Source organism: Anomaloglossus baeobatrachus, chromosome 8 (genome assembly GCF_048569485.1).
Source record: "Anomaloglossus baeobatrachus isolate aAnoBae1 chromosome 8, aAnoBae1.hap1, whole genome shotgun sequence".
NCBI lineage: Eukaryota > Metazoa > Chordata > Amphibia > Anura > Aromobatidae > Anomaloglossus > Anomaloglossus baeobatrachus.
Window position 1 is genome coordinate 113926676 of NC_134360.1, and position 13133 is coordinate 113939808.

Genomic DNA, 13133 nt, shown 5'->3' on the forward strand with positions numbered 1-13133 from the left:
CCAGTCATTTACATGCTGGAGCACACGCTAAACACTATTCGGAGTCAGGGGGTGAGACAACAGGAAGGGGAGGAACTACAGGAGGATTCATATGCGCAAGACACAACAACATCACCAAGGTCCAGACGTTCATCATCACCAATGCGGCAGGCATGGGACCATGGGGGACAGGGATCTACAAGGGCGCATGGTAGCAGGCGAAATGTTGAGGAAGGTGCAAGAGAACATGAAGAAATGGAGGACGAACTGTCCATGGACATGGAAGACTCAGCGGATGAGGGAGACCTTGGTCAAATTTCAGTTGAAAGAGGTTGGGGGGAGATGTCAGAGGAAGAAAGCACGGTTAGCACCTCTATTCCACAAGCACAGCGTGGACTTGGTCCGCATGGCTGCGCAAGACACATGAGCGCCTTCTTGCTGCACTACCTCCAACATGACCCTCGTATTGTCAAAATTAGAAGTGATGATGACTACTGGCTTGCCACACTATTAGATCCCCGGTACAAGTCCAAATTTTGTGACATAATTCCAGCCATAGAAAGGGACGCACGTATGCAGGAGTATCAGCAGAAGCTGTTACTCGATCTTAGCTCGGCTTTTCCACCAAACAACCGTGCAGGTGCAGGGAGTGAATCTCCCAGTTGTAACTTGACAAACATGGGACGGTCTCGTCATCTTCAACAGTCTACCCGTACCAGTAGCACCGTATCTGGTGCTGGTAACAGCAATTTTATGGAATCTTTTCATAATTTTTTTAGACCGTCCTTTGCAAGGCCACCAGAGACAACAAGTCTGACACATAGTCAATGGCTGGAGAGGATGATACAGGAGTATCTCCAAATGAACATTGACTTTGCAAATGGAGCCTTGCTCATTTTGGGCTTCAAATCTTGAAAAATGGCCAGAGCTCTCAACTTACGCCTTGGAGATTTTGTCGTGTCCAGCTGCCAGCGTTGTCTCTGAACGTGTCTTCAGTGCTGCTGGGTGTGTGCTGACAGATAAGCGCACGCGTCTGTCCAGTGACAATGTGGACAGACTAACGTTCATCAAAATGAACAAGTCATGGATCCACAAGGAATTTACTACCCCTGTGTCATCCTGGGGAGAGAAAATGCTTGTGGATTTGGAATGTGCTTGATGCAAATCAAAACAAATCAAAGTCTTTGCTGAACCATGACTTGTTCATCTTGGCTCCTTTTTAAAAACACGGCATGCAAGGGTTACTCCAAGTGGAGTCTCCCTTTTTTAAAAAAAATTGGGCCCCACACACACACCCACCCCTTCAGTGGCAGCAGTTGTGCCCCAGTTGTACACTTCACAGCTAGATTTGCATCAAGCACATTCAAAAATACGCCATTCTTAACCGTCCAGGGATGACACCGGGGTAGGTAGCAAAGTCTTTGCTGAACCATGACTTGCTCATCTTGGCTCCTTTTTAAAAACACGGCAAGCAAGGGTTACTCCAAGTTGTGCCCTAGTTGCAAACACCTTGAGGTGTTTTACATGATTTTACATGTGCCATGCCTATAACTGTGTCTCCTCTTTTTCCTTGTCCAGCTCTTTTGTTTTCGCATGAGTATATGTCCTTGTCACTTTCCCATGTGTTTGTGTTGTGTTGTGAGTTGTTTGTCACCTTTTGGACACCTTTGAGGGTGTTTTCTAGGTGTTTTTATGTGTTTGTGATTGCCTGCCATTGTTTTCTATGCGGTTCGAGTTCGGTTCGTCGAACGTTCGACGAACTGAACTCGAACGAGACCTCCGTTCGATGAACCGAACTCGAGCCGAACCACGACCGGTTCGCTCATTTCTACTCACCATATCTATTTTTCTTTCCAGGGGTACATTGAGACCATCCATTCCTAGGGTAGACTATCTCTGCCACAGCCATCCATGCTCGTTCCACCATTAACCTGTCATGATAGCCATCAACACGTGTGTCCCACAGCTCTGGATGCCTCTCTACTTCTCCAATCAGCCTCTCTGTATCGATTCTGGGCGCCATGCTCAGTACTTGTGTTGTTCTCTGTGCTCAAAATTCCCCTGCAGTGAGAGGACAGGTGCCCAGCTGCTGTCTGGCGTGCAAATGAGACAGGAAATGTATGTATATAACAGTGAAAGGAGGAAACACTGGCACCATTCAGCGAGCTAACTGCTCAATCTTCCTATTTCAGGTTTATACACGCATTATATGGCTTGTAAATTTCCTTGCATTCTGGCCACAGTGCTCATGTCAATGAAAGGCCACGCCTTTCCCCCTGACCTGATGGTCGAATAAAACAGCTTTTTTTACCGCATATTTGGTGAGTGCCTTCCGTCTCTTTTCACATGGATAAATGGGTGGATAGATGGAGGGATGGATGGATGGAGGGATGAATAGATGGAGGGATGGATGGATGGAGACATGGAGGGATGGATGGAGGGAGGGATGGATGAATGGATAGATGGAGGGATGGAGGGATGGATGAGGGATGGATGAATGGATGGAGGGAGGGATGGATGGATGGAGGGATGGATGGATGGAGGGATAGAGGGATGGATGGAGGGATAGAGGGATGGATGGAGGGATAGAGGGATGGATGCAGGGATGGAGGGGGTGATGAAGGGAGGGATGAATGGATGGAGAGATGGAGGGAGGGATGGAGGGATGGATGGATGGATGGTGGGATGGAGGGAGGGATGGAGGGATGGATGAATGGATGGAGGGATGGATGGGAGGGCAAACACCGGCACTACCGCACTCATCCTCGCACACATGCAGGCACTATGGCACTCATCATCCTCGCACACAAGCAGGCACTAGGGCACTCATCATCCTCGCACACACACAGGCACTATGGCACTCATCATCCTCGCACACACGCAGGCACTATGGCACGCATCATCCTCGCACACACGCAGGCACTACAACCCCCATCATCACCGCACACGCAGGCATTACCTCAGTGACGTCCCCGCTGACAGCACGGCTCACGTCAGTTTCTCCGTGGATATAACACAGAACGCTGGTGTTCTACGGCGCTCCTGTTAGCTTCATGTAGCAGAGCTGGATGCGTCGCGGTACCTCTGTGGATTACGTCAGACCTGGAGGGGTACTTAAGGATTTTAATAAAATGGTGAATGAGGGTGTTTTTTGTCTTTTATTCCAAATAAAGGATTTTTCGTTGTGTGCATTTATTTACTTTCACTTACAGGTTAATCATGGAAGGTATCTCGGGGAGACACCTGCCAAGATTATCCCCGTTATTACCCCGATTGCCACCGCACCAGGGCAATTCGGGATGAGCTGGGTAGAGTCCCGGGACTGTCGCATCTAATGGATGCGGCAATTCCGGGCAGCTGCCTGCTGATATTGTTAGGGTGGTGGGCTCCCCATAGCGTGGCGCTCCCCATCGTGACAATACCAGCCTTCAGCCGTGTGGCTTTATCCTGGCTGGTATCAAAATTAGGGGTAATCGAATTTTGTTTTTGTAATTATCTATTTATTTATTTTACTGCACGATATAGACCCGCCCGCCGGCGGCTGTGATTGTTTGCAGTGAGACAGCTGTCACTCATCATGGGGGCGTGTCTGACTGCAACCAATCATGGGCGCCAGTGGGTGGGGAAAGCAGGGAATACCAGATTGAATAATGAAGCGGCAGCCATTTTCAAAAGAGGAAAAGCCGCCGGAGCTTTGTGACAGCCGTGCAGCGCCGGGTCCGTGATCGGTGAGTAGGAAAGAGAGAGGGATTGTGCTGGGGATGCAGGACGCATGCAAATACACAACGTATGCACATAGCCTTACTGTGAAAAGCCACGCTTTTGGTGATCGAACCGTTATCGAACGTAACTCGAACTGCCGAACTTGAATAAAATCGTTCGAGTTCGTCGAACGACTCGAACACCGCCCAAAATCATTCGAATTTGAAATTGGTGAACCGTTCGAATCGAACATCACTCATATCTATTCACAATTTAGTAAATTATTTAAAATTTTCTATATAAACCAGCTTGACTATTGTACAATTTTGAAACCAATTGATTTTGTTTTTTCAACAAACCTTGTGTGCAGGTTGATTTTTTTTTTTTTTAACTTATTTATGTTCTCCTGCCCAACTGGATAACCTTATACTATTCACTTTTAGGTTTGTGTGACAATAGCAACAGTGCTAAGAAGAATTTAAATCAACTTACAGAATGTCATGATGGAAGTAATGAAATATTGAATGAAAATGTCCAGAAGGTAAAGATCATTGTTTCGATTACATTGTTTTGATTGTTAAAACGGATATACAAAGTTTTTCTGAGACTCTCAAGGCAATACTATAAATAAAGTCAATTTGATGCCAATCTGATTTCTATGGAAAAATATTAAAATATTTTTTTTATAGAAAGCTTGGTTAAAAATTTTAATATAGGGTTTGGTAGTAAGGAAAACTGAAGGTGCTTGAATGATTTCTCCATCATATCATATTAATCTATAGATGTTAAACGGCCATGCTTATCTATAGGTAAATTGTGTGTGTGCTAGTAGTGAAGCCTGAATATTACTTATCAACCCACCCACTTTTGGTAAAGTGACAGGTGCTTCTTCCCATTGTCTACTCAGCCTAACCCAGCCCACATGTCTGAGTGATAGACATGATGGGGACCTTTTTGGTTACCCTATATTTTTTCCTGCTAATCTACTGTAAATTAAGTGAATGTACAGTATAGATGAGATTACTGAGCTTTTCATATACAGTGTGTGTGTAGATATTTTTATGTACGGTATACAGTATATACAGTGGTGTTCATAAGTCCTGCATAGGCATAGGATAAATTGATTTTTCAAGTTTTAAACGTTTTCTGTCGAATATCTTTGATGCTAATATGACATATTATATATGGTTTTGTTCAGAAAACAATTTTGCATTCTCTCCCTGTAATATTTTTAGCTTTTGAAGCAATTTTGCCTGAAATTATTGCAACAATATGGGAATTGAAAGCACAACTAAATATTGTACAGCTTCAGATCCAAAATTAGCCAATCATAGATGAGGTTCTTGTGACAAATCATAACCTGGATATGGCAGCCAATCACATTTCATCACATCTGCTGCTTAGTTTGTTTGTTTAATCTGTAGGTCTATCTGGTGTATCATACTGTAGAGCTTTATGATGGGAGCTTTCAGATTTTTGTCAGCGGAGGATCGTGTGCGAGTTGTGGTGCTACATGAAAGTGGGTTATACTGGCCCCCAGATCGCAAGGAAGGTCGGCTGTAATCAGAGGACAGGTGTAAGAATTCTGCAGAAACATAAGCAGCTTGGAATTACCCAGTACAGGCCCAGATCTGGTCGGCCCAGAAAGTCAACTAAAATGGAGGATAGAGTACTGATAAGAACATCCCTTGCCAATGGAAAGCTCAGCTCTCCTCAGCTTCTGCGAGAATGGCAAGAAAAGTGCAATATTGAGGTAGCAACATCAGCTGTGAGGAAGAGATGTTTGGAAGCAGGATTGAGAGGGTGCAAGGCCCGAAAGAATCCAGTGATGACAGCCATACAAAGACAGGCGAAAACTGTGGGCATTGAAATATTCAAAATGGAGGAAGGAGGAGTGGGAAAAAGTGCTATTTAGTGATGAAAGCACTTTTTGCATTTTAGGAAATGATGGCAAGTCTTATGTGCGAAGGTTTCCACATGAAGAGTACAAGCCAGAGTGTTTGAGCTTCTCTGTGAAACATCCGATGACAGTAATGGTCTGGGCTGTATGGCCGCTAATGGTGTTGGAAGGCTTCATATTGTGGAGGGTATGGTTAATGCAAAAAAATACATAGACATCCTTAATAAGAAAATGCTGCCTTCTGCTCAACAACTGTTTTCAGGGGATTATATCTTCCAGGATGATAAGGCTCCTTGTCACAGAGCTAAGACAGTAACGGAAAAAAAGAACAAGGTGGCTACTATTGACTGGCCAGCCCTGTCCCCAGACCTCAATCTGGTTGAAAATTTGTGGCACAAGGTATCAATAGAGATTTCTAAAAAACAGCCAAGGACCAAGAGAGAGTTGATTAAGGCTCTGATAGAGGCCTGGAACCACCTCATCACTCGTGAACATCTGCAGAAGCTTGTGCACTCAATGCCATAGAGATGCAAGTTGGTGCTCAAGAGCAAAGGCCGGCCAATAAAGTATTAGGAGCGAAAGATGCACTCAAAATGCCCTTTTCAGGACTCTGAATTAAATAAAAAATAATAAATCTCATAAAGTAAAATTTAAGTCTGTGTGAACTTGCATTGGAAGTTAAAGAACTTAGAAATCTGTTCACCATTCTACACACTGTACTGGTGTAGGTATGGTTATGCTGTAAAAAAAATATCAAAAATGCACATACCATAAAAATTTATACACTTGGGACATTCAAAAATGAGTATGGCATGAGGGAATACAAAAACATATATGTTCCACCAGTTTCACTGTAGAGATGCAGAAGTATGAAATATATAGTTTTCTTTATGCCTATGCAGGACTTATGAACACCACTGTACATATATACAGTCCCTTGAAAAAGAATTCATATTCCATAAACTTTATCACGTTTTCACATTGCACCCAGAAACTTAAATGTTAACCTGTAAAATGCCGCAGTCAACCTCTGACAGCGGCAATTACTAAATGATGGCAGGAAGTCGCGTCAATCCACGTGCCGATCAACACACCCGAATTGTGGTCGTGGGCAACAATGAACTGTCATGACAACCAGGGGTCTGCTGAAGATCCCCGTGACTGTCATTATGATTCTTCTGTGAAAGGCAGCGTTTATCTGGCTTTCATAGGAGATTGTGATTTTAGCTATACATTCTGTGGCAATGCTACAGGTGCATCTCAATAAATTAGAATATCATCAAAAGTTATTTTATTTCATATTTTAATTCAGTAATTCAATATAAAAAGTGAAACACATATATTCTATAGAGTCATTATTAGAGATGAGCCACCCCCCTAGAGTTCGAGTTCGGTTTGTCAAACGGTGCTCCATTTGATGAGCCGTTCGACGAGCCGTTCGACGAACCTCTCGAACCCCATTGAAAACAATGGGAGGCAATCACAAACACCTTAAAACACCTTGAAAACACCCTCAAAGTTGTCCAAAAGGTGCCAAACAACTCCAAAGACAACACAAACACATGGGAAAGTGACAAGGACAAATATCCATGCGAAAACTAAACAGCTGGACGAGGAAAAAGAGGAGGAGACACAGATATAGGCATGGCATGCCATCTAAAATCATGTAAAACACAGCAAGGGGACTCCAAGCAGACTCTCCCTTTTTTCCAAAAATTGGGCCCCACAGACACCACTTCAGTGGCAGTACTTGTGCAATAGTTGCAAACAGGATGTTTTGATTTGCATCAAGCACATTCCAAAATACGCCAGGCTTAGCTGTCGCCCGAATGACACCGGGATAGGCAGCAAAGTCTTTGCAGAACCATGACTTGTTGATCTTGGCTCATTTTTATAAACACAGCAAGGATTACTCCAAGCGGAGTCTCCCTTTTTTCCAAAAATTGGGCCCCACAGACAACACTTCAGTGGCAGCACTTGTGCCCTAGTTGCAAACATGATGTTTTGATTTGCATCAAGCACATTCCAAAATACGCCAGCCTTAACTGTCCCCAGGATGACACCGGGATAGGTAGCAAAGTCTTTGCAGAACCGTGACTTGTTGATCTTGGCTCATTTTTAAAAACACAGCAAGGGATACTCCAAGCGGAGTCTCCCTTTTTTCCAAAAATTGGGCCCCACAGACACCACTTCAGTGGCAGCACTTGTGTCCTAGTTGCAAACAGGATGTTTCGATTTGCATCAAGCACATTCCAAAATTCGCCAGCCTTAGCTGTCGCCCGGATGACACCGGGGAAGGTCTAGCAAAGTCTTTGCTGATCCCAGATCTGTTCATCTTGGCTCATTTTTTAAAAACACAGCAAGGGTTACTCCAAGCGGAGTCTTCCTTTTTTCCAAAAATTGGGCCCCACAGACACCACTTCAGTGGTAGCACTTGTGCCCTAGATGCAAACAGGATGTTTTGATTTGCATCAAGCACATTCCAAATCCACAAGCATTTACTCTACCCAGGATGACACAGGGGTAGTAAATTCCTAAATAAATTATGAAAACGATTCAATAAAATTGCTGTTACCAGCACCAGATACGGTGCTGCTGGTACGGTTAGACTGTTGATGATGAGACCGTCCCATGTTTGTCAAGTTACAACTGGGAGATTCACTCCGTGCACCAATGGGGTTTGGTGGAAAAGCCGAGCTAAGATTGAGTAACAGCTTCTGCTGATACTCCTGCATACGTGCGTCCCTTTCTATGGCTGGAATTATTTCACAAAATTTGGACTTGTACCAGGGATCTAATAGTGTGGCAACCCAGTAGTCATCATCACTTCTAATTTTGACAATCCGAGGGTCATGTTGTAGGTAGTGCAGCAAGAAGGCGCTCATGTGTCTTGTGCATCCATGTGGACCAAGTCCACGCTGTGTGTGTGGCATAGAGGTGCTAACCGTTCTTTCTTCTTCTGACATCTCTCCCCAACCTCTTTTAACTGAAATGTGACCAAGGTCTCCCTCATCTGCTGAGTCTTCCATGTCCATTGACTGTTCATCCTCCATTTCTTCATGTTCTCCTGCACCTTCCTCAACATTTTGCCTGCTACTATGCGCCCTTGTTAATACCTCTCCCCCATCGTCCCATGCCTGCCGCCTTGGTGATGATGAACGTCTGGACCTTGGTGATGTTGCTATCCCTTGCGCTTATGAATTCTCATGTACTTCCTCTCCTTCCTGTTGAACCCCTAAAGGTCCAGTCACACTAAGCAACTTACCAGCGATCCCAACAACGATAGGGATCGCTGGTAAGTTGCTAGGAGGTTGCTGGTGAGATGTCACACTGCGACGCTCCAGCGATCCCACCAGCAACCTGACCTGGCAGGGATCGCTGGAGCGTCGCTACACGAGTTGCTGGTGAGCTCACCAGCAACCAGTGACCAGCCCCCAGCGCCGCGTGGAAGATGCTGCGCTTGGTAACTAAGGTAAATATCGGGTAACCAACCCGATATTTACCTTGGTTACCAGTGCACGGAGCTACAGAACAGAGCAGAGAACAGGGAGCAGCGCACACTGAGTGCTGGCTCCCTGCTCTCCTAGTTACAGCACACATCGGGTTAATTACCCGATGTGTGCTGCAGCTAAATGTGCACAGAGCAGGGAGCAGCGCACACCGCTTAGCGCTGGCTCCTTGCTCTCCTAGCTACAGCACACATCGGGTTAATGACAGTGAGAGCGGCAGAGGCTGGTATCAAAGGTAAATATCGGGTAACCAAGGACAGGGCTTCTTGGTTACCCGATGTTTACATTGGTTACAAGCCTCTGCAGAAGCCGGCTCCTGCTGCCTGCACATTTAGTTGTTGCTGTCTCGCTGTCACACACAGCGATCTGTGCTTCACAGCAGGACAGCAACAACTAAAAAATGGCCCAGGACATTCAGCAACAACCAACGACCTCACAGCAGGGGCCAGGTTGTTGCTGGATGTCACACACAGCAACATCGCTAATGAAGTGATGGCCCAGGGGCACCTCTGGCTGTGTAGTCGTGGCACTGGTACTGAGGCAGACCCCTGGTTCCACCACTTCTTTAACTTCGGGGACTGACTTGAATGTGCAGTGTTTGACGTCTCTTTCACCGGCCGATGCACAAAGAGTCTTCAGGCAAAAGTTGAAATGCATAAAAACTGCCATTTATTCAAACACAAAAATAACACTCCGGTCAGCAGATTCCGGCAATATTGGTGGAGCTGGGGACAACCTGCCCTGACGCGCCCTCTGGTGGGGATATGCCCTAGATACTCCTCTTCTCCGGGCTCCCACTCTCCGGTCAAGCACACACTGGACCCACACCAGCGGAATAGACTCTGAGGTTGCGTCCACCTCCTTTGCTCCGGTGTCCCCTGGTGTTCCGCTCACACACTCACACTTGCCGCTCCAGATGTTCACTGCCTGCTGTCCCGGATCCTTCTCCCCACACACACACAGACCTTCCCTAGATATCCGGCCGACTCCTCCTCCCCGGTGGCAACAGCCATCCCACCCGGCCACTAGGGGGTGCCCTATACACAAGATCACATACAATAATAAAAATCAACACTTTTAATAATCACAATGCCGGGTAAACTATGCTAACCTAGTAGGGGGTAGGCCCACCCACTACATGCCTCCCCTCTTAAAATCCGAGCCTCCCGGCAAGGCTCTTAACTATAAACACATTAAAACAAAAACCTTTCAGGTCAGTCTATGACAACAGCGGCACCAGTTCAGCGGCGCTCCCGGTCTTTAGGGGCGCTTAGAGGCGCAGCAGCGCTCCCGGTCTCTAGGTAGCGCCCGGAGGCTCAATAGCGCTCCCGGTCTTACGATGGCGCCCGGAGACGCAACAGCGCTCCCGGTCTTAGATGGGCGCCCGGAGGCTCAATAGCGCTCCCGGTCTTAGTTGGCGGGCAACAGACCCGTAAAACTTTAACATAACTTCTGCCGGTTAAACAGCACCGGACTTAAACAACAGATGGACAGTAGGGACTTACTCTGGGGGCCAGGCCCGCTTCCATTCCTCCGCTTGCTCCTGGATGTAGGCCCCCAGAGATTGTCCCGGCTGATGGCGGACCCGTCGGAAGGACAGAGGGGCGAAAGGCGGCTCCGCTGGCGTGGCTGCCTCGGCTCCTGGCGGGGGTGAAGGTGTCGCTCCCCGGGGTGGCGGTGGCGCGTCCAAAACAATGACCGGTTGATTGGTCACATGCTGACTCACGGTTACTACTGGAGAAATCTTCTCCGGGTCAACGGTCGGCACAGACGATGTTTCCGGGGCAGCAGTCACGGTGTGCCGGGGGTGAGAGGGCTCGGACGGGACCGGTCTTGCATGGCTCCGGCGCCGCTCTTGTTGCTCCTCCCACTCCAGCTCATCTTGCCACTGAGCTGCTTCCCGGGCGGTCGGCATCCGGTTCACGGCAACTGCAAATAGGCCGCGGCTACCTGCGTCCGGCAGAAATTGAACCTTCTCACCCGGCCAGAGTGTGTGGAGCCGTTTAGGCAACCCCTCCACGTCCAAGTGGACTCTATTATAAAAATAGACGTCCCCGGTGCTGACCTCGCGGATGAAGCCGTACCCCTCCTTCTGGTTGAATTTTACCACCACGCCGGTGGTAAACTGCAGGGCCAGCTCCTCTCCGCCCGGACCGGACAGCATCTCCCGGACAAGGGTTTCAGCCAGAAGACGTTCCTGAACAGGGTCGGGCTTCGGGGACGGAGCTCTGGGGTGCGGCTCGGCGGGGGGGACGATTACCGGGTCCCAGATGAAGCCCCGGTGGTCCTTCTCCAGACGCTCGGTAAACACTTCAGCCGGCTCCGACAAGGGCGCAGATGATGTGGCGGCGCCAAGCTGTGGGGTCTCCCACGGGAAGGCTGTAACCCCCGAACGGCCTCCTGGTGGCGTAGCATACATCGCCTTCACTTCGGTGATGGTACTCCCGGTCTGTGCGTCCCAGGTGGTTTTCCAAGACACTTTATCAGGGCACGTAGAACCTCCCGGTCCCACTGGAAGATCCACCATAGCTGCCTCACTGGCAGGGGCAAACCTGGGTCGGCCCCGGCCTAAGGTGATCAAAGCCATGGTTGTAGCCAGTTCTTCCGGTTGCCCAAAAGCTGCCATCTCGGATCGCTGTGCTGTAACTAGCGGTGGTGTCAAAGTGAAGACTGAGGGAAAAGAAGGCGGGCCTCTGCTTCCCGCTCTTAAACAGTGTCCTCCCCCAGCTTCACGCAATATCTTGACTCCTCCGCGGCGGTACTTCTTTCTCTTCAGTACACCGCCCTCTCTACATGTTCTTCGGCGTGCCCTGGGACTGGCGCCTCCCCTCTTTGGGCGGAGTACTCTGTACCTCATCCTCGGCACCGGCCAGCCCCAGGCTCTTCTTTCTGCGCCAATTTTTCGCGCCTTTTCTTCTTCTTGGGCCCGGTCCAACGCTACGGGCACTGTGTTCTCTTCCCACCAGGGGGCTGAGAATTTTCTTCCATAGTCAGGATCCTGTGCCTCAGGCACTACCTAATCTTCAGCTTCTTGGGTCCCCGGCAGGGAACTCGCATCCTGCCGACTACGCCACATGAAGTGATGGCCCAGGGGCACCTCTGGCTGTGTAGTCGTGGCACTGGTACTGAGGCAGACCCCTGGTTCCACCACTTCTTTAACTTCGGGGACTGACTTGAATGTGCAGTGTGTGACGTCTCTTTCACCGGCCGATGCACAAAGAGTCTTCAGGCAAAAGTTGAAATGCATAAAAACTGCCATTTATTCAAACACAAAAATAACACTCCGGTCAGCAGATTCCGGCAATATTGGTGGAGCTGGGGACAACCTGCCCTGACGCGCCCTCTGGTGGGTATATGCCCTAGATACTCCTCTTCTCCGGGCTCCCACTCTCCGGTCAAGCACACACTGGACCCACACCAGCGGAATAGACTCTGAGGTTGCGTCCACCTCCTTTGCTCCGGTGTCCCCTGGTGTTCCGCTCACACACTCACACTTGCTGCTCCAGATGTTCACTGCCTGCTGTCCCGGATCCTTCTCCCCACACACAGAGACCTTCCCTAGATATCCGGCCGACTCCTCCTCCCCGGTGGCAACAGCCGTCCCACCCGGCCACTAGGGGGTGCCCTATACACAAGATCACATACAATAATAAAAATCAACACTTTTAATAATCACAATGCCGGGTAAACTATGCTAACCTAGTAGGGGGTAGGCCCACCCACTACACTAACAACGTCACAAAAGTTGTTCGTTAGCAGCGATGTTGCTAGCGATGTTGCTTAGTGTGACGGGGCCTTAACTCCGAATAGTGTTTAGCGTGTGCTCCAGCATGAAAATGACTGGAATTGTCATGCTGATAATGGCATTGTCAGCGCTAAACATATTCGTCGCCATATCGAAACTGTGCAGAAGGGTGCATAGGTCTTTGATCTGAGACCACTCCATCAGGGTGATCTTCCCCACCTCTGCATCTCGTTGGCCCAGGCTATACGTTATGACGTATTGCACCAGTGCTCGGCGGTGCTGCCACAGTCGCTGTAAC

The 13133-nt window shown here is 48.3% G+C and overlaps 1 protein-coding gene across 7 annotated transcripts in view; it reads left to right on the forward strand.

Annotated features, from left to right (window-relative positions):
- The window catches only part of PDE4DIP (phosphodiesterase 4D interacting protein), a 1984767-nt gene that overhangs the window by 1142286 nt on the left and 829348 nt on the right, over positions 1 to 13133 (forward strand). For all 7 annotated transcript variants that reach the window (XM_075321961.1, XM_075321954.1, XM_075321957.1 and 4 more), the window contains one exon: positions 4125 to 4222. In XM_075321961.1, coding sequence (XP_075178076.1) covers positions 4125 to 4222 — 98 coding nt within the window. The remainder of the gene's footprint in view (positions 1 to 4124; positions 4223 to 13133) is intronic.